At 41.3% G+C, this 25,986-nt stretch overlaps 2 protein-coding genes across 9 annotated transcripts in view; one reads left to right on the top strand and one right to left on the bottom strand.

Annotated features, from left to right (window-relative positions):
• The window catches only part of BFAR (bifunctional apoptosis regulator), a 41,205-nt gene extending 36,118 nt beyond the window's left edge, over positions 1 to 5,087 (bottom strand). For 3 of the 4 annotated variants that reach the window (XR_014235426.1, XM_082359285.1, XM_082359286.1), the window contains exon 1: positions 2,232 to 5,087. The gene's annotated coding sequence lies outside the window, so the exon portion shown is untranslated. The remainder of the gene's footprint in view (positions 1 to 2,231) is intronic. The other variant, XM_082359284.1, reaches the window with a different exon arrangement.
• A 776-nt stretch (positions 5,088 to 5,863) lies between these two features.
• PARN (poly(A)-specific ribonuclease) overlaps positions 5,864 to 25,986 on the top strand; it is a 160,596-nt gene continuing 140,473 nt past the window's right edge. For 2 of the 5 annotated variants that reach the window (XR_014235425.1, XM_082359280.1), the window contains exons 1-11: positions 5,864 to 6,027; positions 6,432 to 6,509; positions 9,211 to 9,290; positions 9,766 to 9,833; positions 9,919 to 10,000; positions 14,665 to 14,725; positions 20,396 to 20,561; positions 21,569 to 21,634; positions 22,895 to 22,933; positions 24,073 to 24,115; positions 25,413 to 25,493. Coding sequence is in view for 4 of the 5 variants with exons in the window: in XM_082359280.1 (XP_082215406.1) it covers positions 6,009 to 6,027; positions 6,432 to 6,509; positions 9,211 to 9,290; positions 9,766 to 9,833; positions 9,919 to 10,000; positions 14,665 to 14,725; positions 20,396 to 20,561; positions 21,569 to 21,634; positions 22,895 to 22,933; positions 24,073 to 24,115; positions 25,413 to 25,493 (783 nt within the window). In the remaining variant the exon portion in view is untranslated. The remainder of the gene's footprint in view (positions 6,028 to 6,431; positions 6,510 to 9,210; positions 9,291 to 9,765; positions 9,834 to 9,918; positions 10,001 to 14,664; positions 14,726 to 20,395; positions 20,562 to 21,568; positions 21,635 to 22,894; positions 22,934 to 24,072; positions 24,116 to 25,412; positions 25,494 to 25,986) is intronic. The other 3 variants (XM_082359279.1, XM_082359278.1, XM_082359277.1) reach the window with 3 other exon arrangements.

Here is a 25,986-nt window from a genome sequence, read left to right as displayed (position 1 = left end):
TCAGAATCACCTGGGAAGTTTGGTGAACTCAAAGATATTTGGCAGAGAGGCCCAAGAATGTTCATTTAAACAAGCCCCTTAGAATATTCTTATGTACATGGATGTTTGGGAACTAGAGAGCTGTTACATACAAATAAACACTTACATGCCTAAGTATATGTGTCATACAAGGTATAGGCGAGATATTAACAAAATCAAGTTTAAATAACACTTGCAATCTCATTTCCTCTTCTCTCTAGTCCCTCCTCTCTCCACTGTCTGAATCATCCTCCTGGAGCAAAATTCTGATCAAGTCCTTCCTTTGCTCAAAACCTTCCCAACTGTGAGAATAGAAAACCTATGGTCATAAGCTTGTCATTTAAGAATCTTTATGACCCAGCTGCAGTCAACATAACTTTTTAACTAAGAGCACAAACTCTGGGGCCAAAATGACTGAATTCAAATCCCAAAGCCTGCAATTATTAGTTGTGTGACCTCAGGCAAGTCATTTAACCTCTCTGTGCCTCAGATTCTTCATCTGTAAAATGGGAATATGAATAGGACCTGCCTGATAGGGTTGTTGGCAGGATTAAATGAATTAACGCATGCACAGCACTAATAGTGCCTGACACATAGTAAGTGCAAAATAAGTGTTAGCTATTACTATTATCCTGATTACCTCCTACTCTTCACCTACTCACACATTATACTCTAGTCCCACCTATTAATTCCTGCTCCTTGGGCATTTTTTCATATCACCCTGTTCCCTCCATTTGTAACACAGCGCCACACCATCTCTGGGTCAAAAGTGTCCAATTGACAAGACCCAATTCAACTGTCACTGGAAAATCTTTAATAACTAACTCCCCTCATAACCCAAATTAATCTTCCTGCCTCTGTGCATTAGTGTAACTTTTATTTGTGCATGTTTTCTTATCTCCTAGACTATGATTTCCCTGGAGAGGCTGGTATAGTTGAAACAGTATGGTCTTAAAGGTTAGACAGACCTGGGTTCCAAACCAGATCACATTTATCTGCTCTGAGCCTCCTATTTCCCATTTATAAGTTCAGGATAATAACACCTCCTTTGAAGGAAGCTTAAATGACAAATTCTATCTATAGATATTCAAAAAGTCTGCTTTATGGTTGATTGGTATTGTTAATAGTGGTATTTATTTAGTGCCAGCTATGTAGGTAGTACCAGTGCCAAATACTGGAGCTTAAAAAAAAAAAGACAGAACTGCCCTGGAGAAGCACAATTTTTCCATCAAGTTTATGGAGATATGGGTTTGTATATCCCTAGGCTGGCTTGTTTACAAAATAGCTGTGACAAGAACAAACAAAACAACCCAACCCACACGTGCACTCTGCGTCAGCTCTGGGGTGCGTCCGGGGAAGACAGCAAAACTCCTTTCTATTGACGTTTCAGAGAGTGACATCAAGACCACCTACAAAGGACCGACCAATGGGCTTCGGCGGGGAGGACCCATCGGGGACTGTTGAGGGCATGACAGCACCTGGCTCTTCCTCCTCCCCACCAAAGTTGGGGGGCCGCCTTCTGCCCGCCAAAGATCCCCAGTTTGACATGCCCTGACTCTCTTTTGCCTTTTTTTCTTTTCTTTTCTTTTTTTTTTTTTTAAAGAAAACTCCCTTTTGCAAAAGTCCAGATTTCTGAGCCGTGAGCTCAGAATCACAAGAGCTGGGACTGTCACTCTGGGATTTCACTTTCCCCTTTCTGTGCGTCCGTTACCCTCTTTTAAAACTAGAGCAATCGTTCAGCCTTGGGGCTGGAACGTGCCCGGCCAGTCAGACCTGAAGCCCAGCCTGGCGTCTATCAGAAGCCTGGTCAATTCTGCACGCGCTGTATAGGCTGCGACCCGCGCTCCCGGGGGCGGGCGCCCCGTCGTCTCCCTCCAAGGTGTGTGGAAGCGACGTCCCCTCCCTCTCGCCCTAGGGAGATCCTGGAACTACAGGCTCGGACTCTGACCCTGGAGGGGACACAGGTGAGGCCAAGAGACCGGCCGTGCCGAGGTGGGCTCTCGGTAAGGGATGGAGAAGCTGGCCAAGCTGGGGGTCCACTCCCCGAGGCCAGGACCGCGGCTGCTCAGGACCGGGGCTGCTCAGGACCGGGGCCTGGGAGGAGAAAGCCCGCGCACCGCTCGGAGCCCGTCCTCCACATCCGCGGTCCACACCCCGCCCCCAAATCGAGCCCGGGCCGCCCACTGGCCATCCTCCGCCAAACCGCTGCTTACCGCCGCGCTCATCCCGGGGCCGAACCAGCCATCGACGCCCGCCTGGACCCCAGCGTAAGCAAAGGAAGAGGTAACGGCTGCACTTCCGGAAGTAACCTAGGACTGACTGCGGAGGAGAGTGCCCCCGGCCCGCGACCATAGAGGAGAGGCTGCACCCGTTCCCTAACCCCCTCGACCCTGCGCCCTCCCCGCTGCCTAGAGCGGCCACTCTTGGGCCGGGGAGGTCCGCGCAGGCGTACTACCGCCGGTCCCGCCCCTTACTCTTGGATGCACAGACCTTGAGTCAGGGCTTTTCACCGAGAAGGTGAGGCTGTTGTGGTATTTGATCATCCAGGGTGGCTGTTATTATATCTGCAGGAAACAGCTTTGCCCGGAAATTAAAATTATATTACAAGACCGTACTGTACTCGCCACAATTTTTTTTTGCCTTTACATTTTATGCAGAAAATCAGAGAACCATGGCTAGATTTCCATTTGCAGTATTAAGAAGAATCGGAATTAAAATGACTTTCTTATCACCACGTTTTTTTTTTCCCAGCGTCTTGGTTCGTTAAGAATTCATGAGGATTACCTGTTTTAAATCACTGGCCTGGAGATTGTTAAATCGATAATTTTGGATGATTATTTTTTTTCTAGCAATCAAATGGGCAAAGAGTAAAAAGATTGGTAATGTTCTGTGCTAGTGCCAGGAGTGTATGACTCATTTTCTGGAGGATAGTCTGGCAATAGGTGTCAGCATATTTTTAAAAAATTGCCGTGAAAGATACATAGCAAAATTTACCATTTTAACCATTTTCAAGTGTGCAGTTCAGTGGCACTAACTGTATCCACGTTGTTGTGCCGTCATCACCACCATCCAGGACTTTATCATCTTCCAAAACTGAAAGTCCGTACCCATTCAACAATTACCAATAGTTCCTTCCCCAGCCTCTGGTAACCACCATTCTACTTTCTGTTCAAGAATTTGACTACTCTAGGTACCACATATAAGTGGAATCATACAGTGTTTGTCTTGTTGTGACTGGCTTATTTCACTTAGCAAATGTCCTCCAGGTTCATCTACTTTGTAGCATGTGTCAGAATTTCCCTCTGTTTAAAGGCAGAATAAAATTCCACTGTAGGTATACGTGACGTTTTGTGTATCCATTCATCTGATGATAGATGCTTGGGTTGTTTCCACTTTTTGGCTATTGTGAATTATGCTGCTATGAACATGGGTGTACAAAAACCTATTCAAACCTCTACTTTCAATTATTTTGGGTGTATGCCCAGAAGTGGAATTGCTGCATTATATGATAATACTATTTTTAATTTTTTAAAGAAGGACCATACTGTTTTCCATAGTGACTGTACCATTTTACATTCCCACTAGCAGTGCATAAAGTTCCAATTTCTTACCTAATAGGTGTGAAATGATATCTCACTGTGGTTTTGATTTGCAGTTGTGATGTTGAGTGTCTTTTCATGAGCTTGTTGGCCATTTATATCTTCTTTGGAGAAATGTTTAAGTCCTTTGTCCATTTTTAAATTGGATTGTTTGTTTTTGTGTTTTTGAGTTGTAGGAGTTCTTTATATATTATGGATATTTATGCTTTATCAGTATATGATTTGCAAGTTTTTTCTCCCATTCTGTGGGTTGCCTCTTCACCTTGCTGATAGTGTCCTTTGATGCACAGAAGTTTTTAATTTTGATGTAATTCAATTCATCGATTTTTTCTTTTGTTGCCTATGCTTTTGGTGTCATAGCAAAAAATCAATGCCTAATCCAACATCATGAAGATTTTGCCCTATGTTTTCTTCTGAAACCCTTATAGTTTTGGCTCTTACATTTAGATGTTTGATTTATTTTGAATTAACTTTTATACGGTGTTAGGTAAGGTTCTAACTTCATTCTTTTGCATGTGGATATTCAGTTTTCTTAACACCATTTGTTGAAAAGAGTATCCTTCCCTCACTGAATGGTCTTGGCATCCTTGTTGCAAATCATTTGACCATATATTCAAGGGATTATTTGGGGGCTCTCTACTTTATTTCATTAGTCTCTATGTCTTTATGTCAGTACCACACTGTTTTGATTACTGTAGCTTTGCAGTAAGTTTTGATATTTATTGAACTTAAATTACTTAAAATTTAAACTTAAGTGGCCATATGTGACCAGTACTTTCCACTTAGGACTTTTAAAGCTGATACTAGAAGGCAGAGAGACATTTCAAGTTTGAAGCTTGACTACTTGTCATATTGGTTTTCACATTTACTCTCTGCTGCTCACACTAGGATTGGTGGGCCTAATTATATATAAATTTCCTTTGAATGAGTAGAGGAAAATGGACTTGTGGCACCTGGTGGGGAAAATATGGTCACACTCTTACTTGTTCTTTAGGGTTCTTATTATTTTCTTTTGGGGGAAAATGGTTATCTTCTTTTCAAAAAGCACAAGTGGTTCATACTCAGTATTTCTCTCAAACCTAAGGTGTGAATGCAGGGAGATGTGACAGCAGGTCAGAACGCTGATCATATCTTACATTTATTTTTACAGTGCTTTACAATTCACATACATTATCACCACTGATCCTCAACCCTATTTAGTGGATGAGAAAATCGAGGTTTAGGAAGATTGAATAATTCCAGACCTAATAAATGGCAGAGCTAGCCTTTGAAAGCAGATCTTCTAACCAACTTTCATAGTAGGCTTTTGTGAAAGACCAAGGTGAATTCATTCACTCAACCCACGTTTATCGAGCATCTATACGGGTCAGCAATGTCGTAGGCTCTGTGAATCAACTGCAAACCACAAACCAACATAAAACTCCATCAGGCAAGACCTAATCTGTTTTGCCCACCGTAGTATTCTCAGTAGCTAGTGCAGTAGATAAAGGTCTCAGGTTTGCATTCCCCGTCACCTCTGTAAGTAACCCTCTTTTCCATTGCTCTTATTGCAGCACCCTGCTCTTTCTCTTCACAGCGAACTTTGGATTTCCAAGTGGCAAGTTCGATTCCTGCCTGACTTTCCCCTCTTCCCTCAAGTTAAGCTCCAGTGGGAGCTTGTCTTTTCTATTCCTCACTGTATCCCCACTACTTTCAGGGTGCCTGGCACATAACTGGAACTCAAGAAATATTTATTCATCAACTGGATGGATGTCATGTCACTCAAACTTCTGAAGTAAATGGCCCGGGCTTCCCTGGTGGTGTAGTGGTTAAGAATCCGCCTGCCAATGCAGGGGACACGGGTTCGAGCCCTGATCCGGGAAGATCCCACACGCCGCGGAACAGCTAAGCCCGTGCGTCACAACTACTGAGCCTGTGCTCTAGAGCGCGCGTGCCACAACTACTGAGTCCATGTTTCACAATGGCTGAAGCCCACGTGCCTAGAGCCCGTGCTCCTCAACAAGAGAAGCCACCGCAGTGAGAAGCCCGCGCACCGCAACGAAGAGTAGCCCCCGCTCCCGCAACTAGAAAAAGCCGGCATGCAGCAACGAAAACCTAATGCAGCCAAAAATAAATAAATAAAGTAAATTGTCCAAGTCTGGTCCTCACCAGTTAGACCACGCCTTGGAGGACTTCGATAGCCACGCCCCTCCTGTGTCCCGGGAAAGGAACCCAGCCTTGGCCCCGCCCCTGCCATAACGCAGGCACACGTGACGGCGCGCCGGCGCGCGCTGTTTCCGGAAGTCACCCCCGCGGTCTCCGCCGCTGCTGCCTGCGCTGCTGGCAGTGGAACTTCGCGAGTGGAACGGCAGAGGCGGGCCGGACGGGGCCGGGGCCTGGCCATTCTGCAAAATGGAGATAATCAGGAGCAGTGCGTGTCCGCCGTGCACCTCCCCGCGTACCGCGGCCCCCCTTACCCGGCCTGCTAGGCCCGGAACACGGCCGGTCTGCTTGGCGGGGCCTGGGGCAGAGGCAGCCCCTCAGGGGTTTGCTCCCCCTTTTGCGCCTCTTGGAGGGCCTTATTTCTCTCTGGCCCATACACCCTTCGGGGCCTTGTCGTCTTTCTTACCCGGGCACCCCCAGGGCCTTATCCCTCTCAGGCTCGTGCCCCCCGCGGGGCTTATTTTCCGCCCCTGTCTGTGCACCCCTCAGGGACCTGTCCTTCCGCCCTAGGAGACGTAGGAGTTCCCCGGGCCCTCCTTCCTTCCCAACCTAGTAGCCCGTGGGCAAGCAGCTAGGCCACCGGTTCTGAGCCTGTTCTCGGTTTCTCCGCAGATTTTAAGAGTAATCTCCACAAAGTGTACCAGGCCATAGAGGAGGCGGACTTCTTCGCCATCGATGGGGAGTTTTCAGGTATCCCTCGCTTGCAAGCTTGAGGCTGGCACCTTGCAGTGCATAGCCAAGCCTCCTGCCCCCCTACCCCCTGCTCCCTTGCCCCGGACTTCTGCCTGCTGGCCGCTCCCCCCTGTTTGTAGCCTTGGGCAAGTTGCATGGGTCTCCACGTTTCCTCTTAAATGTTTCGAAAGCACGGAAGAGGTGCGGTGGGTTTTGTGATTGGGTTTGTGGTCGTTGGACCTCTCAGGGTTGCAGATAGAGATTAAGGTTTTGGTGCTGCTTAAAAACTGTTGGATGTGTGTGAGACAGCTTGGGAGTTCGGCTCAGGCTTTTGTGTGTGTGTGGTGAAATACACATAACATAAAATTTATCGTTTTAACCATTTTTAAGTGGTTTTAAAGTCCAGTGGCATTAAATACATGCACATTGTTGTGCATCCATCTCCAGCCATCCATCTCCAGAACTTTTTCATCTTCAGAACTGAAACACTCTACCCATTGAACAATAATTCCCAACTCCTCTCTCCCTCTGCCTCTGGCAACCACTGTTTCTGTCTCTATGAATTTGACTAGTTTAGACATTTCCTATAAGTGGAATCATACAATATTTGTCCTTTGTGACCGACTTAGGGTCGGACTTTTGCAGACAAATGAAGGTATTCCTTTAGGCATTAGTGGAAGTGTTTATTGCCTGCCTTGGCATGTGTGTGCATGTGTGTCTAATACTTTACTAACAGTTATAATTGCAAGGTTTTTTCTTTTTCTCTTTTTGGATCAAAGATATCCACGTTTGGTATAGATAACACTTTTGCTACAAGTTTAACATGTTTCTAAGACTTCAGCTCTTTCTAAAGGACTCCATGCTGGGGGTAATCTTTGGCTTTAATTAAGCGTGCAGTTTCTAGTTGGAGTCAATTCCCTGGAAAGCTAAGAGTTTTCACCACAAAGAATTGTCTCTTGATGTTGAATATACCTTTGTTGTGTAGATGTTACTCCAAACTGTTGACCAAGACTGTACTCTAACAATAATGCACATCAGTATTTGTTGATGTCTGAGTATGCATTAATCTTTGAAAGCAGCAAAACTTATTCAGTCATAGAGATTGTTTTCTTAAATCATGACTGTTTCGAAACCTATTTTTTTTTTTTTTACTGAATTGTAATTGACCAATTATGTCAGTTTCAGGTGTACAACATAGTGATTTGATATTTTTGTACACTATGAAATGATCACCATGCTAAGTCTAGTTACCATCTGTTAGCTACAAAGTTATTGTTGGCTATATTATTGGCTATATTCCCTATACTGTGACATTTATTTTATAAATGAAACTTTGTATCTCTTAAACCCCTTCACCTATTTGGCCTTTCCCCCCCGAACCCCTCCCCTCTGGCAACCATTAGTTTACTCTCTGTATCAATGTCTTTGTTTTGTTTTGTTTGTTTTGTTTTTTAGATTTCACCAGTAAGTGAAATCATATGGTATTTGTCTTTCTCTGTCTGACTTATTTCACTTAACATAATACCTTCTAGGTCCATCCATGTTGCAGATGGCAAGGTTTTATTCTTTTTTATGGCTGAGTAATATTTCTTTATATGTATGTGTATATATATGTATGTGTGTGTGTGTGTATATATATATATGTGTGTATATATGGCATCTTCATTATCCATTCATCTATCTTTGGACAATTAGGTTGCTTCTGTGTCTTTGCTATTGTAAATAATGATGTCGTGACATAGGGATGCATATATCTTTTCAGATTAGAATTACTGAAGAAAAAATAATTTTTGTTTTCTTCTGATAAATATCCAGAGTGGAATTGCTGGCTCATATGTTAGCTCTATTTTTAATATTCTGAAGAAGCTTTATACTGTTTTCTATAGTGGCTGCACCAGTTGACCTTCCCACCAACAGTACACGACGGTTCCCTTTTCTCCACATCCTTGCCAACACTTGTTATTTCTTGTGTTTTTGAGAATAGCCATTCTGACAGGCGTGAGGTGGCATCTCAAGATTGCTTTGGCTGTTCGGGGTATTTTGTGGTTCCATACAAATTTTAGGATTATTTGTTCTAGTTCTGTGACAAATGCCATGGGTATTTTGATAGAGAGTGCTTTGAATCTGTAGATTGCTTTGGGTAATATGGACATTTTTACAGTATTAATTCTTCTGATTCGTGAGCACAGTCTTTCCATTTATTCCCATTGTTTTCAATTTCTTGCACCAATGTCTTACAGTTCTCAGAGTACAGGTCTTTCACCTTCTTGGTTAAATTTATTCCTAGGTATTTTATTCTTTTTGATGCAGTTGTAAATGGGATTGTTTTCTTAATTTCTGTTTTTGTTACTAGTGTACAGAAATTTACAACAGATTTCTGTGTATTAATTTTGTATCCTGCAACTTTACTGACTTCCTTTATTAGTTCTAATAGTTTTTTGGTGAGGTCTCTATAGTGTTTTCTATATTTGAAATATATTTTAGACACTGAAACTGCCCATTCTCAAATTGAAACATTCACATCTCTAAATTCGTTACTATAGAGTTTAGCTTGGTAGCCAGTGAATTTAATGCTAATTTTGAATAAATGAAGAAAGGAGCACTTCCAATTAATTTTCATTCATAAAAATATGAAATTATAGCACCATTGAATAGTTGACTGACATTTTTCCATTAACATTTATTAACAAGTTAAAAACTTTCATTTCTTAAAATCTAGGAATCAGCGATGGACCCTCGGTCACAGCATTAACAAATGGTTTTGACACTCCGGAAGAAAGGTATCAGAAGCTTAAAAAGGTACATGGATGTGCTAGAAAAAATTTTTTTTTCCCATGTTGGTCCTGCATATATTGAATTATAGAGGAATATAATCATTAAACTTGTTCATTAACGTCTCAACCCCAGCTATAAAATGGTATTTTAGTGGTATTTAAAACAACAGCAAAAATAATTGTTTGCTGGAAAACATTTTGGGGAAGGTTTAGTATTTTCAGTGTTAATTTGATTTATAGGAAATGTGATGTGGTTATTTTAATCATTTGGAAATAGGTTTACCATGATACTCCAGATGGTGGATAGGTGCCTAAGTTGGGAAAAATATTAAGAAATGTATATAAATTGATAATGCGTCTGATAGATAATGTGTAATCTGTTCTAATTGGAAGTATTCTGCCAAAGTTAAGTAATCAGAAAACCCACCTGATTGAGAATACTGTTGCTGATGTCGACTGTAGAGCACTGTTTTGACAGATATTTTATTTCCCTTTTCCAGCATTCCATGGACTTTTTGCTGTTTCAGTTTGGCCTCTGCACTTTTAAGTATGACTACACAGATTCAAAGTAGGTTGTTTTAATAAGTGGTGGGAATTCTTTTGTCATGGCATAATGTAACCCCCTAAGTCTCCTTTTATCTTATTTTCCCCAGGTATATAACAAAGTCTTTTAACTTCTATGTTTTCCCGAAACCCTTCAATAGATCTTCACCAGATGTCAAATTTGTTTGTCAGGTTAGTAGTATAATTGAGTTTTTTTTCTGTTATGAATGGCTGATGAGACAGTGTGGAAATGTGGAATCAGAATTCTCTCTAAAATTTGGTTCTACCACTAACTTTGCACTTTGGGCAAATCATTTCACCTCTCTGACTTTCAGTTTTAGGGTTGTAAATTAATGACACTCCCATCTTCCCTTTTACTTGAGAATGAGTAAAGGAATGAGATGTAAGAGACAAGCAGATGGAAATGAGGACATGAGCTTTATCATTAGTAAAGCTGAATCTGAGACCATGGCTTCGTAGTGTGACTCTTTTGGGGATTTTTAATGTCTTACCCCTGAATTGAACCTACAGATCAGGACCTTCAGGCTTCTTCCCACCCCATTCTCATTGCACCCATCTCCAAGGGTAGAGCTTTATTTTCTGGAAGAGGAGGGTATGTGTGTATCCTCTTTGAAAAGAGAGAGCCCAAAAGGGGCTAAGCTATATATGTTCAGTTTCTTTTCCCAAGCTCACCAATTAGGAAAGAGAGGGTAGTTAAAGACAACTGTTTCCTCCTGAGGAGGAGAGGGCTGACTTTATGAGCCAAGGTAAGGATACAAGGAGGTTCCCCTTTAGAACACCCTGTTCGGAGTTGTAGCTGATCTAGTAGACACTCAGTGAATATCAGTTTCCCCTTTCTGCTCTCTTAATAATCTGATACAATGGATAAGGTGAATGTGAATAGGTGTATAGCGAATGGATATGTGATGAAAGCTGAATGTTGGCCTTTTCTCCCTTATGATCTTATGCCTGAGCTTCTCTCCCCGTAGCAACATTAGTTCCTTTGAGTCTTCCCATCTTTCCCTTTTCCTGCATGTAAGTAGTAATGCAGTTAAGAAAGCCTGGAGGGTAGGCTTCTGAGTGACTGAGTCATGTCAGGTTCTTTCTGTAATAAGGCAGGATATAAACAAGTGAAATTGAGCATTAATTGTATATCTAGGGCTGAAGAGAAGGTAATTTTGGTCTTGTAACCTGAATTTTTCTTAAATTAACAAATAAACCATAGTTGATATTTCTTTACCCTGCAACCAGTTAACAGCTATTTACCAGTCACCTTAGTATAGGATACTTAATTAAACAGTATTTGTAGATTTTCACTGAGAGAAAAATAGGCTCAGTTGGGAAATTTGTATGGATGTAGTTTTCCAACAGTACCAGGAAAAGACAATTATTTAAAGTGGATTCCATAGCTTTAGCCAGGGGTTAATCAAACAAATGCAGACAGTGGCAGTGAGACACCTTGGGGATGATGCTTTGTTCTAAAAGACCAACACAAACACAGTTATTCTAGGAAATGAATTGGAAACAGATCAAAAGAACCTACCCATTGTACAAAGCCATTCTGGGGCTACACCTGGAACACTTAATGCAGTTATAGTAGCCAGCCACTCCTTAAAACAAAGAAAGACATCACAGACTTGAAGACAGGCCAGAGATTAATGTCTAAAATGGACAATGGGATAAAAATGGTGCAATTCTCTATTCTGGAAAAGCAAAGGCAGAGAAGAGGTTTAGACTCAGTTAAGTAAACTTGTGAATTGTATGGATATGGTAAATGATAATATCTTTGAATTTTTTTCTTTTGTCCTCCATCTAAGGTGGATTTTGTCTTTAAAATTCTATGGTGACAACAGAGTTGTATCTTATAAGGAACTTATTAGCTTCTGGAGTCAGCGAGTAGGGTGAAAATTGTGTCTGGTCAAAAATCAATCTTGAAAAGCTCTCATTACCCTTAAAGCAGGGAGAATTTGGGAGCAAAATAACTTAATATGCTCTTTGAAAAATAAGCATCTGTATACATAGTGAGCTGCTCACACTTGGCGGGATATGGAGGAGTGAGCTGCCTGAGAGCCAGGCACACTCCTGGAGCACGTGCCCGTCCAGTGGGGCGACAGCAGAACTGCATGGCATTGGCATTGTCTTCACCTCCTCTTTTTCTTCTCTTCTCCTTCCTTTTTCTGGCCGAACATCTATAGTTGAATTCATGGAAGAAAATACATACGTGGTCGTGCAAAATCGAGACCCTGCTGCTGTCTATAGAGTAAAGAACGAGTTTCTTTTTTTATCCCGTCTTCCCCATGCCACTTCCTTCCCCATTTCACTCCTTTTATGTCCATATGTACATATACTCTTATCTCTACATATATATACATAATTTTAGCTTTTTTCTTTAATATACACAGGATCATAATATTCATATTTTATATAACTTGCATTTTCTACTTAACACACTGTCTTCATATTTCATAGTATGGATATGTTATAATTTGTTTAATTGGAGTTTAGAAGTTTTCCAGTGGTTACCTATTTTAAGCAATGCTATAGTCAGCGTCTATGTGCAGCATGTCTTGGTTATATGTAGGAATGTTTTTATAGGATAGATTTCCTAGAGGGGGAATTGCTGACTCATAGAGCTTATATATTTAACATTTTGATAGATGCCTCAAACTGTCCTCCCGAGTAGCCGTGCTCATCTTTTGAATCCTGAAAATGGTACGTTTAGGACCAACCAAAGATAGTGGTTAGTAAACCACAAATAGATTTTGTTGGTTCAAAGTGTTTTTTCTTTATTTTCTTTTATTTTTTTTAGACATCAGGTTCTTATTAGTTATCTATTTTATACAAATTAGTGTATATATGTTAATCCCAATCTCCCAATTCATCCCACACCCTCCCCCCACCAACCCCTGGCCGCTTTCCCCCCTTGGTGTCCATATGTTTGTTCTTTACGTCTGTGTCTCTATTTCTGCCTTGGAAACCGGTTCATCTGTACCATTTTTCTATATGGGTTTTTTTCTTTATTATGGTAAAAAATAAATAACCTAAAATTTACCATTTTAAGAGGCTTTCAGTTCAGTGGCATAAAGTACATTTTTTTGGTGCAACTTAGAGGGTATTATTTGAGTGGAAAGTAAATAGCTTCAGAAAGGGGGTGAATCTCTGACTCTGGATTTTTAAAGAAGGAAGTTAGGATGTTTTGGAGTCTAGTGACAGCAGGGACAAAAATGCCTTTCCATAATCCATCTTTTGGTGCCTCTGTCAGTGATGGAATATTAGGTGGGCAGAGTTATAAGAATGCTCAGGCATGGAAGATAAAAAGGCTTGTGGCCCAAGTCAGAAGTCACTGGGTCTTGTTCAGAACAAGATAAAAAGGGAAGATGTGGGCGGGGACTGGTTGCTTATTTGAAACTACAGGAAACCTGGACATGATGGAAAATGATGTGCCTGTACCCACACGTGTGTGTGTGTTTGTGTGTGTGTGTTTGTGTGTGTGTGTATTTGGTAAGGTTGCCTTTTTATATCTCATCATATTTTAAAAAGAATTTGTGTTGGGTAAAAAGTATATATGTATATCTATATCTATAAAAGTATATATATTATATGAAAGCTTTTAACATAAGATTAAAAAGATAAGTAAGTGAAAAGTTGGAAGAAAAGAGAAATGAGGATGTGATTACTGTGTATGATTAGAACACAGAATTTGTGTCAAAGAAGGTCTCATCTTTTTGTCTCCTAGCGTCCTACCAGCCAAGAATAGGGGGAACACACAATCAGTTCTGTGGCCCATAGGATCGAAATAGGCCAGAGCTCAGGAGAGGTTCAGCTTTCCTCAGACTAGAGACCTCAGAGCATTTCCCCTTCTGTTATCATAAAGAAATCACTAATGTAGAAGACCTTGTCTTCAGTGGCATCTCTCAAGAGAATACGGTAATGAGTTTACTGGAACTGTTACAGCGTCCCTCAGCCTAGACTGATGGTATAATGTCAAGTACAAGTCAGGAAGGTAGTTCTATGTGGGGTCAGATTAAAATGACTCAAGTGTGCTGCCCTCTAATGTTCTGACTTAAAACAAGAATAAAATTAGAGAAGCTACAGTGATGTTTCCCACTCTTCAGTCAGTTGAGTAAGAACTTTGTGAAAATTTTCCCATTCTTGGGTAGTATTATTTAATTAATATTTTTACTAACATTTACTTATATATTTTGACTTACCCTAGGCTTGAGATATGTATTTAATAAATCTCATTACTGGGAATTTTTCTCTATTTTGATCTTGAATGTAAAGAACATCCAATTAAGAGCTTGGGACTTCCCTAGTCCAATGGTTAAGACTCTGCACTTCCAAAGCAGGGGGCACGGGTTTGATCCCTGGTCAGGGAACTAAGATCCCACATGCCACACGGCGTAGCCAAAAAAAGAAAACAAAGATTTGGGGCTTTCAGAATCTAAGTTGAAGTGAATATTGATACCTTATAACTTGCACATGTTTGCTACCTTAAACCTGAACCTGGGGTGAGATAATAGAAATACATTTAATTTTTATTTATAGTCAGTACAGCCAGCAGGAGTTTCCTGCCTATTGGGAGAATATATGTTCACTAAGTAAAATTTTCTTAAATGTTGTGAAACAAAGGATATTTGTTTTATAAGCTATAAAGGAGAAGAGCCCAGATAGTTTAAGTGAATTAATGGATGATTTGGCAGCGGTGGAGTAGAAATGCCTTGTCCTCTGACCTTTGGCATGCTGTCTCCTTGCCTGGTTGCCTTTGTTTACTCGCCTGAGTTCTTTCTCTGCTTCTAGTCATACACCTGCCACGAACATCACCGAAATGCATGTTCTGTTTACTCTTGTTTCAGAGCTCAAGCATTGACTTTCTAGCAAGCCAAGGATTTGATTTTAATAAAGTTTTTCGCAACGGTAAGACTATGTGTGACCTCTCTTTAGAGCTTGTAAATCTGGATTTGGTTGAGAATGATCTTTTTCTGCCTGCTGTCTGAGACAGGATCTCGGATTCCCAGCCCATCATGTGCAGCCATAGAGTTTTTATTGTGCCCTTTTTTTAAGGCCTGAACTGAACAGGAGAGGAGCTGCTACTTTATTTAGCTCTAAGGCCTCTCACGCTCCTGGTTTCACTGAGTGGAGCTTTTCTGTCGCTGGTGTGACTTGGTTTCCTGGCACACCACCTGGGGGGGGGAATGCGTCCCTGTTTTCTTTCAGTGAGACAAGTGCTACAATGTAGCATTTTAAAAAGCAGCCATATTCCAGTAATACAGAGATGGTCTTTGGAGGAGAAAAGTCTACATAGTCTGCACAATCCTGATGGCTAACTTGCTGGCATGATAGGCTGGCAAGCAGCCTGGGGGGAGGGACTACGGCCCTTCCTTATCCCCAGAGCAGAGCACGAATGATTCCTCTCCCATATCAGGGAGGTGACCGTTAAATATTTGATGAACGAACACCGGAAGTTAGACCACACCAGAGTGGTTTTCCTTCTTCCATTCATTTATTTCCCGAAAAGTATTGGGGAAAGCCTCTGGTTTTCTCCGCAGTATTAAGCGCCTGCTGCTCTAAGGTCAATAGGTACTTTTCACTTAATTATTCTTGTAAACTGTATTCATTCCTATGGCGAATGTATTATTGAGCGAGGTAAGAAAGGAGATTTTTCTCAGCAAAGGTTCTAGAACATAGACGTCAGCTAAAGTCTCTTCCCCTCAGCATGATATCCTTGCCGGGCCTGTAGCACCCATGTCATGTTGTTTTTTTAATTGCTTTAGTGGTGCTGCGTCTTCATGTCTAGTGATGATTTTGATTTTTGTAAATACTAAAAAAAATTTGGAATCCAAACTGCTTAACCTGGTGGGTGAGCCAGCTGGGTAACACAATTTGGGTATAATAAAATAATTTATTTGCTTTGGCTCATACCTGACTCTGAAAGCCATTATAAAACACAAGTTCCAAATGTAGTTAGAGCCCTACAATGGAATAGTTGCAGAAATCTTCTGAAGGAACTACTTTACCCAGACTCATATGAGTGTGTAATTTCCAGCCTGATGGTTTTATTTTCATAAAAGGAGAGAAACAGCTAAATTGGAGGATACCTCACTCTCTAGTTTTGTAGTCAGACCTTGTAATATTTTAGTCACGGCTGTATCAGGGCTCCCAGGCCATCTGTTATTACCGAGACTCTAACCCCATGCTGTTGTAGATGCTCTGTAATTCTGACCTAGACCTTCACTTCTCTTTCTCATCAAATCTTTCCACTCAGGGTTTGCAAATGCCAGGCCCTTTTCTCCTGGCAGTCTTCTTGGAAGTGCCTTTGACTTCCTTGTCTGAAATGGAACCAGGTCAGTCCTCTTGCCGTTCCCCCTGCGGCCCTCCCGAGCACAGGTGGTTTCAGCTCTGTCTCTGTATCTGCAGCCAGGCAGTGGTAGGCATGCCACGTTCAACCCACTTGAGTTCCCTCTTCTCAGGAGCCACAGTTCTTCCCAGGGCTGCGTCACCAGCTCTGCCGTCCCTCTTTCTGCTGACTTCCTGGGAGTGGCCTTCACCAGCAGCCTTGGCATCGGCTCATCGTCTTTCTCTCCACTCCTACCTCTCTCCTCCTTCTGGGTGACTCCAGCTTCCACTAGGACAACCAGCAAATGCCCTGTCTTGTCTGTTTCTTGGCCAGGCGGTCAGCAGTCCTCACTTCTGCCTCCCCTTAGCCCTGCACTCCCTTGGTAGCATCGTGGGTCTTATTAGCAATAACTGTGCCCATCTCCATCATTTCTCTTGTCTTTCTCTTCCACTTACTTGGGTACCTCATTTCAGCGATCAGTTGACCTCCATTGCTTTTTCACTATCGGTTACCTTCCACTCTCCTGTCTTGACTTCTCTCCGTGTCCACCTGGTCCATCATTATCCTTTCTTCCTGCCCTTGCTCCTCTTTCCCTCCATTGCCCTGGTCTAGCTAAGTCCCAGCCCTGGTTGGATCTTATCATCTACCTCCTCTATTTCTGAGCATCTGAAGATTGCAGAAAAATGTGACACACCTGAGCTAATTTGTCACTTTAAATTCATGACGACAAGCTTGAAGAAAAGGCTCAGTCATGCTCAAAAATGCTACTTTTCTGACTTAGAAATTTCCTTTCCAACTCTCTACGATGTCTGTCCCACTCAACTGATGACCATGCCTCTCAATGAAAATAGAAGCTATCAGGGAAGAGCCACTTCGTGTTCTCACCACCAGACCCACAGGTCTCTCCCAAGCCCGGGCTCAGCCTTTTTGTTTCTCTCCTTACAGAGAAGAGGAGTCCCTGCACCGGTCAGAGGCTAGTACCTGCCTCCTAGTCAGGCACTGGCTCTTCCAGTTTGCCCTTCTCTCTCCTGGATATTTTCCCGTCTCTTCTGATCATTCCGTCAACCTTTGTAAACATGCTTTGTGAAAGTGCAGAGCTTCTTAATCTAGGCCATGGGCCGCCTTCCTGCCATAGATAGAATTCAGAAGTCTGTGAACTCGGGGAGGGCATTGTGGAATTCAAATCTATATTTTCTCTAACCTTGAACTGAATTTGTTTCTTCTGTTAGGAATGTAGGCAACAACCCAGCAGTGTTAGCAGTTGCTGGGAGGTTGTCCTCAGTGAAATCCCAGGTATCTTCAAATGGCATTTCAGTTGTGACAGATATATTGAATATTGTTTACCTTCATCAGTACTTTGAAATTATCATAGTTATTTCACCTGCCATTAGGTCTTGTTATTTAATGTGTTGACCAGGAAGCTGATTTCCTGTATTATTATATTATTATCCCCTATTATTATATCATAGATTAAAAAAAGAATTTTTGGTAACTATTTCAATGTAATTACCTTTCTTTACAATCTTGCATATTTTATTTTATGCATTTGAAAACATTATTCTGGGGAAGGGTCTGTAGATTTCGCTCGACCGCCAAAGGAGTTGGTGGCCTGTGAAGATTAAGCAGGCCTGCAGGAACATCCCCGTCTTGAAATAATTCCAACCAAAGCAAAACCATCCCCCCTCACTTGATTCCACATCCCCTTTCCACTTCTGGCCTGTGATCCTCCCACTCAGAGCAAAGCATCTTGAATGAGATGTGTGCTCTCACCGTTCCTTCCTCTTCCCCTCTAGTTTGTTCTTCACCCACCCCCAGCTGGCCTGCCATCTGCACCCCTCCAAGGACACTGCTGGTCCCCCGTGCCTGCCATGATCTCAGACCCCATAGGTCCTTCTTTGTCCTCATCTCGCTCCACCTTTGGAGGAATTTGACTCAGTCGATTGCTCCCTCCTTCCCTAGATGCTGTCCTCTGGCTTTCAGACACTTCGTTCTCCTGGTTTTCGTCCCACCTCCCTCTGAACTCCTCCGCGTCCTGATTGGCTCTTTCTTGTCTCACCAGCTTCTAAATATTACTTTCCTAGTTGGTCTCATATATTCCATGGTTTTATTTATTTTTTATTATTAAATTCTTATTTCGAAATAATTTCAGACTTATATAAATGTTGCCAGAATATCGCAAAGAATTCCTGATACCCTCCCTCTGATTTCCCAGGTGTTAGCATTATAATGTTTGCTTTGTCGTCCTTTCTCTCATTATATATGTGTATATATAATTTTTTTCCTGAACCATTTTAGAGTAAGTTGCACCCATGACGCTCCTTTATTCCTAACTACTTCAATGTGAATTTTCCTAAAAACAAGAGCATTCTCTTATATAGTACAGTAATCCAAATTAGGAAATTGACATTGCTACAGTACTGTTACCTCATTTGCAAACCTAATATAAGTTTTGCTACTTATAGCAAAAGAGGAAAAATAATTTCCCCCTTGTCCAGATTCAATCCAGGATCACACGTTGCCTTTAAACTGTCTTATCTCTTTGCTCTTTTAAAATCCAGAACAGTTTCTCAGTCTGTGATTTTAGTACCTTGACATTTTTGCATAGTGGAGGCTAGTTATTTTGTAGCATGCCCCTCAGTTTGGATTTTTTTGATGTTTCCTCAGACATTTCCAAATGCATCTGTTCGTCTCGGGCAGGAATACTGCAGACGTGAATGTCTGTGCTCCTCAGTGCATCGTATCAGGAGGCATATGACATCAATTAGCCGCATTACTGACGATGATAACTTTTATTTTTACTCATAGTATGTGAAGTATGAAGTACACTAATATTGTTGTACAGCTGTTGGTGTTTTTAATGTGGATCACTTTTTCACCAATTAGTTTTAGCATCCATTGATAATTCTTGCTTGAAACAATTATTGCTGACGAGTGGTGATTTTCTAATTCCATCATTCTTTCTACAAAGTTTTTTAAGCGTCACATGGCTTTTAATGCCCCCCACGTCCTGATGACACCTACATTTATATCTCAACACCTTTCTCCGGAGCTTTAGGCTTATATCTGCACCTCTTCATTTATATATACATCCCTAGATGATTTATTATATCCAGGAGGTAGCTTTTGATTTTCACCCCTTGGGCCCCAAGTCTATTCTTTGCCTAGTTTTCCCCACTTCAGTAAGTAGCCCTACTGTTGTCCCAACTGCTTAAACCTAATAGTTAGATGTCGTTTTTTATTTTGCCCTTCCCTTTCTCCCTCACCCCCACTATGTTGGCAAGTTCTAGCTCTCCTATCTCTAGAATCATTCTCTCCATCTCTGTAGATTAGGCCAAGGTCATAAGCTATGGCATTCTGCCTATTTTATAAATAAAGCTTTATTGGGACACAGCCATACCCATTCATTTACCCATTGCGTGGCTGTTTTCATGTTACAAAGGTCAGAGTTAAGTAGTTGCAACAGAGATCCCCATATGGCCCTCAAGCCTAGAACATCTACTGTTTGTCCCTTTAAGGAAAAGTCTGCTGACCTCTGATCTAAGCAGTTGTCTCTGGCCTGGACATCCGCAGTGGACAGTTCCTTCCAGCTGACCTCCTTACTTCAACTCTCACAGGAGTCCAGATGATCTTTTAAAAACATGGAGCAGATAATGTGATTATCTTGCTTAAAACCTGATGGCATCCCATTGCTCGTAGAATAAAGTAAATTCTTACCGTGGCCTGTAGGGGCCTATGTAATCTTGCCCCATCCTCTCCAACCTGACATTACGCCATTCTCCTGCTTACGCTTCCTTGCTGTTTCTGGAACAGTCCAAGCCTTTTCCATCCTCTGGGCATTTATGCTTGTTCCCTGCCTGAAATACTCTTCCCCCAGCTCCTTCATGTCTGATTCATTCTTACCCCGAGGTCCTCCCTCCTGGTGGCCTCCTCTGGTCATCCTAAGGTCGTTCGCTTCACTACAGAGCAGGACAAGTCTACCTTGTTCACTGTTAGCTCACTAGTGCCTGATACAGTGCCTGGCACAGCGTAAGAGCCAAATCACAGTTTGTTGAAAGGAGAATGAATGAACGAGCGAATGGAGTGAATGAATAGACAAACACATTTCAAAATCATTTGCTTTTTCCATTGATTTTTTTGAGCTGTAGTTAAATGTGGTCTTTCCTGAGTCTTTTAGACTCTTTGGTTTGTTACAAAATTTTTATGATAAACAGTTACTTCTGCTAATGCATTCTTTAAAAATTTCTGTTCAGGAATTCCATACTTAAACCAGGAAGAAGAAAGACAGTTAAGAGAGCAGTATGATGAAAAACGTTTACAGTCCAATGGTGCAGGCGCTTTGTCGTACACGTCTCCTAACACTTCAAAATGTCCCGTGACGATTCCTGAGGATCAGAAGAAGTTTATTGACCAAGTGGTGTAAGTTCCTAAACGGAAACCAAACGTGCGTTGAGTCACGTGTCTTGGGGCAGGGCTGACGTCTGTATCTCAGGCTTGTGCTGCACATGCACAGTGCACACAGAGGTGTGATGTTTGAGGGGCAGGATTTAACTGTGGTGTATCTGAGTTTGTGTCACAGCTGTCAACTGTAAATCGAGTTCTGTGTACTGTACTTAGACTTCCCATGTGTCACCAGGCAAGAGACTATCTTGGCCAAGTGGTCAGGCCTCCTGCGTGGACCACGGGCCTGACAGCCACCGTCCAGTTCCCGTGAAGGCAGAGGCCCATCCAGATATTTGCAACACATCCATGTTTTTTTCTCTTGCAGTGAAGTTTCTGACAAGCAGACATGCCCTCGGAGGAGCGTCTGGTTTTGCTCTGTTTAGTTGTCAGTATAACTGCTTTACTAGGAAAGTAAAAATGCAAATCACTTGTATTGCTGAATCCTTGAGAAGTTGTTGCGAACTCATTAATAACAGCAACAAATGCCAAAATAAAGTATTTTTCTTTAAGCCTTACTGAACTAAAAAGTTATAACATGATTTGGTAAAATTACAGTGTTGTATGTTCTTGTATTTGGATTGCTTTTTTTTTTTTTTTTTTTAAATTTATTTTTATTTATTTATTTTTATTTTATGGCTGTGCTGGGTCTTCGTTTCTGTGCGAGGGCTTTCTCTAGTTGCGGCAAGTGGGGGCCACTCTTCATCGCAGTGCACGGGCCTCTATCGTGGCCTCTCTTGTTGCGGAGCACAGGCTCCAAACGTGCAGGCTCAGTTAATTGTGGCTCACGGGCCCATTTGCTCCGCGGCATGTGGGATCTTCCCAGACCAGGGCTCGAACCCATGTCCCCTGCATTGGCAGGCAGATTCTCAACCACTGAGCCACCAGGGAAGCCTCTGGATTGCTTTTGAGTATGATGATTCTGTTGGTTGACAACTTCATTCCTTAATGATGCTGATGGTCATGTTTTTATTCTAATTCCTCAGAGAGAAAATAGAAGATTTATTACAAAGTGAAGAAAACAAGAACTTGGATTTAGAGCCATGTACTGGGTCAGTTGCCCTGAATATTTTCATGTGTACTTTTTTTGGAAAGGTAGATGATTTCTGGCATGTGCTCCATTTGGTCGCTTAAAAACTCTTTCATAAATAGTCTTTTTATTATAGGTATGTTCCCCATATTTCAGCACTAACTTTAGCATTAACACAATTGGGACCATGGTATATAGAGACATTGAATGAATGCTTTGTTCCGTCCTGGAGGGGAGAAAACTGTTGTGCACCTTTGCTTTAAGTCATGCTCAAGAGTGGCCTAATTATTGTAGCCTCGACTTGTGCTTCATACATAAAGGCTTCAGAAGAGCAGAATTTACTGTCAGGCTACTACTGTCCTTTTAATTTCTCTCTGCAGTAAAAAACATCAGTGTTTCATAGAGTCAGTGACTGAAACAGCCTGCTTTCCTTCCTTTTACTTTGTGACTAGCTTCACAAAAGTGTTTTAATGCATCTGTCTACTTAAAGCTCTCTTCATACAGCCACAGGAAGTAATACTTTGGTTAGACAAGAACTTCTGCCTCTTCTATAAAGACAGTATAATAATAATAATAATAAAGAGCATTTCGATAAAGAAAAGTGGTGAGGAATCCTCCCACCTCAGACATCCTGTCTGCTCTTGTTTGCACATTACCTGTCGCTTCTAATGAAGTCTCCTTTAAAAATTAAACGTTTTTCCCAATTTGAAAAAGAATAAGTACATGTATATGAATAACTCAATCACTTTGCTGTACACCTGAAACCACCTCAGCATTGTTAATCAACTATACTCCAATATGAAATAAAAAGTTAAAAAAAATTCAATCCATCTTTATTTATTTATTTTATCCATTATTATTATCATTATTATTTTTAATTTTATATATTTTTGGCTGCGTTGGGTCTTTGTTGCTGCACATGGGCTTTCTCTAGTTGCGGTAAGCGGGGGCTACTCTTTGTTGCGGTGCGTGGGCTTCTTGCGGTGGCTTCTCTTGTTGCGGGCTCTAGGAGCACGCGCTTCAGTAGTTGTGGTGCACAGGCTCAGTAGTTGTGGCGCACGGCCTAGTTGCTCTGTGGCATGTGAGATCTTCCTGGACCAGGGATCGAACCCATGTCCCCTACACTGGCAGGCAGTTTCCCAACCATTGTGCTACCAGGGAAGTCCCCAATCCATCTTCAAAAAAAAAAAAAAAAATTAAATGTCTTTCCCAACCAGTGCTTGGTCAGTTTGAATTTTCCTTTTATGAGCCAAAATTAATACCTTTTCATTTGTTTTTATAGGTTCCAAAGAAAACTAATTTATCAGACTTTGAGCTGGAAGTAAGTGTTTATATTATACACGAGAGCTCTGTGAGGGACCCAGGATTTAAAAACTAAATGTAATTTTTTAGCTCTTATTTCATTTTTGACATTCTGCAGTTCTTGGTGATTTGACCATACCGTGTTCTTGGGCAGTGCTTTATTTTGTTATTATTTTCCCCTAATTTCTTAAGTTGAATACCCACTTAATTTATTTCCTTGTTATTCCTTCTTAGTAGATGTTGTAAAGCCTTTACAATTTTCTTTTAACTATCACTTTGGCCTGTCCATTAACTTCTGGATGTGTAGTGTTTTTGTTCTTTGAAGGTATCAATATATGATAAAGATTTGGTTTTAAGACCTGGGAAATACTCAGGTGAATGCTTTTTCTAAAACAGGCGTTAGGCCATGGGTAGGTTTCAGGAGGCCTATGAATCCCCTGAAACAATATCCAAAATTGTGTGCATGTATTTTTCTGGAGGTGTTTCTATTGATTTAATTATATTTTCAAGTGGATCTCTAACTCAAAAATTGAGTATCAGAATTGGACAGATGGATGTTTGCACTTGACTTTGTTTGGGGTTCTTGTTCTTTCATTAGAGTCTGCCAGTGGCAGATATACTGGGAATTTACTTTGACCAAAACAGGAAAAGGGCCATTGTTGTTTGACCAGGCTCCTTTCCTCTCACATTATCCTTGCCACGTACTCTACCCGGGTTCCAGATTCCTCTCCTGGGCAGATGTAACTACTGTGCCAGATTACAGCAGAGTTACTCATCTCAGATCTCCCCTGTGCATGCCCCAGATCATCCAAAGAGACCTTCAGAATTTCACTTAAGAAGTAAGCATTGTGATATCTAGAAGCAAGATTTGACAGTGTAGTAATGAGTTGACTGTATTACGGGATGCCTGACATTTCAGAAGATGCCTAAGTCCTAAAAATATTAATTTGAAATCAGTTACATTCCTGTGTTTTAAGAGGAGAGAGAGGGAAACATTTAGCAGCTGAAATTACTCTAAAGTCTTCCTAGTAGTGGTATTTATTTCATACTTAATAAAACTTAAGTAATGAAATTATAGCTATGTAGTTGTTTTTAAAATACTTAGGGTTTTAGCTATTGTCTCATCTACTGATGTCATGTTTTCTTTCTTTTCTTTAGGTATCCCAAAGGCATTCATGTTGAGACTTTAGAAACTGAAAAGGTAACCTCAAGAATTATCCAGGGCCAACATCAAACGCATTAAACCCATGCAACAATATGCAAATGCAAAATGCAGTCAAATCGAGCAATTGAAAGTCAGAGTTTACTCCTTGGCTCTGCTACATATGAACTGGGTGACATTGGGCAAGTCATTTCCCCTCTGCCAGCCTCGTTTTCCTCATTTGTGCATTGGGCATGAGCATGGTAATGATTAGCTATACCTATCTCACAGCTTTTTAAAAAATAGTGATCAAGTGGGTAGATGGAAGTGAACATGCTTTGTAAACTTGAAAGTATGCAAATGTTAGTACATGTTCTTAATCATCACAGAAAGCTGATATACATGGTATCCATGTAATAATCGCTTCCTGTTATGTGGGCCAGTAAAATTAAATTTTAGAATCTGGGGCATAAACATAGCTATCATCATGTACTCCCAGGGTGCAGTGATAGAACTGTAACGGGTAAAGGTGGGCTGATGGTGAGCTAATGGTGCGTTCCTTCTACAGAATTTTAGAATTTAGTTCTTGTTGTTAAGTCAGATGTCTAATTATATAAGAGATTAAGTAAATTAAGTCTTGCTAGAAGAAAAATCTCAAACTTTGACACAGGAGGTTTTGTGGTGTATTTGATTGATACAAAATGCAGTATGTGAAAAAGAAGGTGCTAGTTATCTGACAAGTTACCAGAAAATCCAGGATTTTTCTTCTTTTTTTTCCTTTTTTTTGGCCACACCCCATGGCTTGTGGAATTTTAGTTCCCCGACCAGGGATTGAACCCGGGCCCTTGGCAGTGAGAGCCTGGAAGCCTAACCACTGGACCACCAGGGAATTCCCCAGGATTTTTTTCTTATGTTAATGAAATGTAGAAATTTTTTTATTGAGGTGTGGTTAACTTACAGTATTACAGTTTCAGGTGTACAACACAGTGATTCAACATTTTTATAGATTATATAGAAATTATTTTAAAACCAACTATTTAGAAATTCTTGTTCAAATGCAACATCTTAGTGTTCATTATGGAGTGTCTTATTCTCACAGTCTGTTGATATTTATAATTGTCTTTGGGGGTGATTAATAAACCATGGGAAAATGTCATGGAAACACGGAGGTGGATTTTGGTTTGTAAAGCATCAGCTCAACTTTTGGTGGCATTTCAAAATACTTTCAGTGTGTTTAGCCCATGAAGGACTGTGCAGTGAGAAAAACTGTAACTTCTACTGGTAGCAGAATCTGAATTTTGGAGGGTAGGGGTCAGGTAGCTTCCCGAAAATTGTATATCTGCTTTATGTCTTTTAGAAAGAGCGCTATATTGTTATCAGCAAAGTAGATGAAGAAGAACGTAAAAGAAGAGAGCAGCAGAAACACGCTAAGGAACAGGTGATTGGATTATGTTCATTTCCTTTGGGTGAGAAATGGCTACAGAGTTGTAGATCCTGTGATAGATTCAATTTAATGAATATTTTTCTACTAGAGAAGAATCGAATTGGTAGCAAAACCTGGAAGAGAATGAGGGGAACCTAAGGTTAAGTAATTAGATGCAGCCAACAAAGTGAGGCTGGCATCGTGGTTGGCCAGTCTTCACTTCCATGAAGCAGTCTTGGAGAAGGAATTAGTGGTTATCATTCAGATTGTGTGTCACTGAGCTTCACAGCCCATTAACTCATCTTGCTGTGTCTAACTTCAGGCACAGTTACTAGTTTTCCTAAAACAAAGTTTAGATGATATGATTCGACAGATTAGGATGCATGGTCATATTTGCATCGTTGGAACCTCACGCTTTTTGTCCTCTGGAGAATGGATTCGAGTAAGTCTGGAGGCAGGGAGACCAGTTAAGCTGCAGAGTAACCAGCTAAGAGATGTCAGTGCCCTG

This window comes from Balaenoptera borealis (assembly GCF_965194805.1).
Source record: "Balaenoptera borealis genome assembly, chromosome: 16".
Lineage (NCBI taxonomy): Eukaryota > Metazoa > Chordata > Mammalia > Artiodactyla > Balaenopteridae > Balaenoptera > Balaenoptera borealis.
This window is presented reverse-complemented; position numbering and strand designations above follow the sequence as displayed.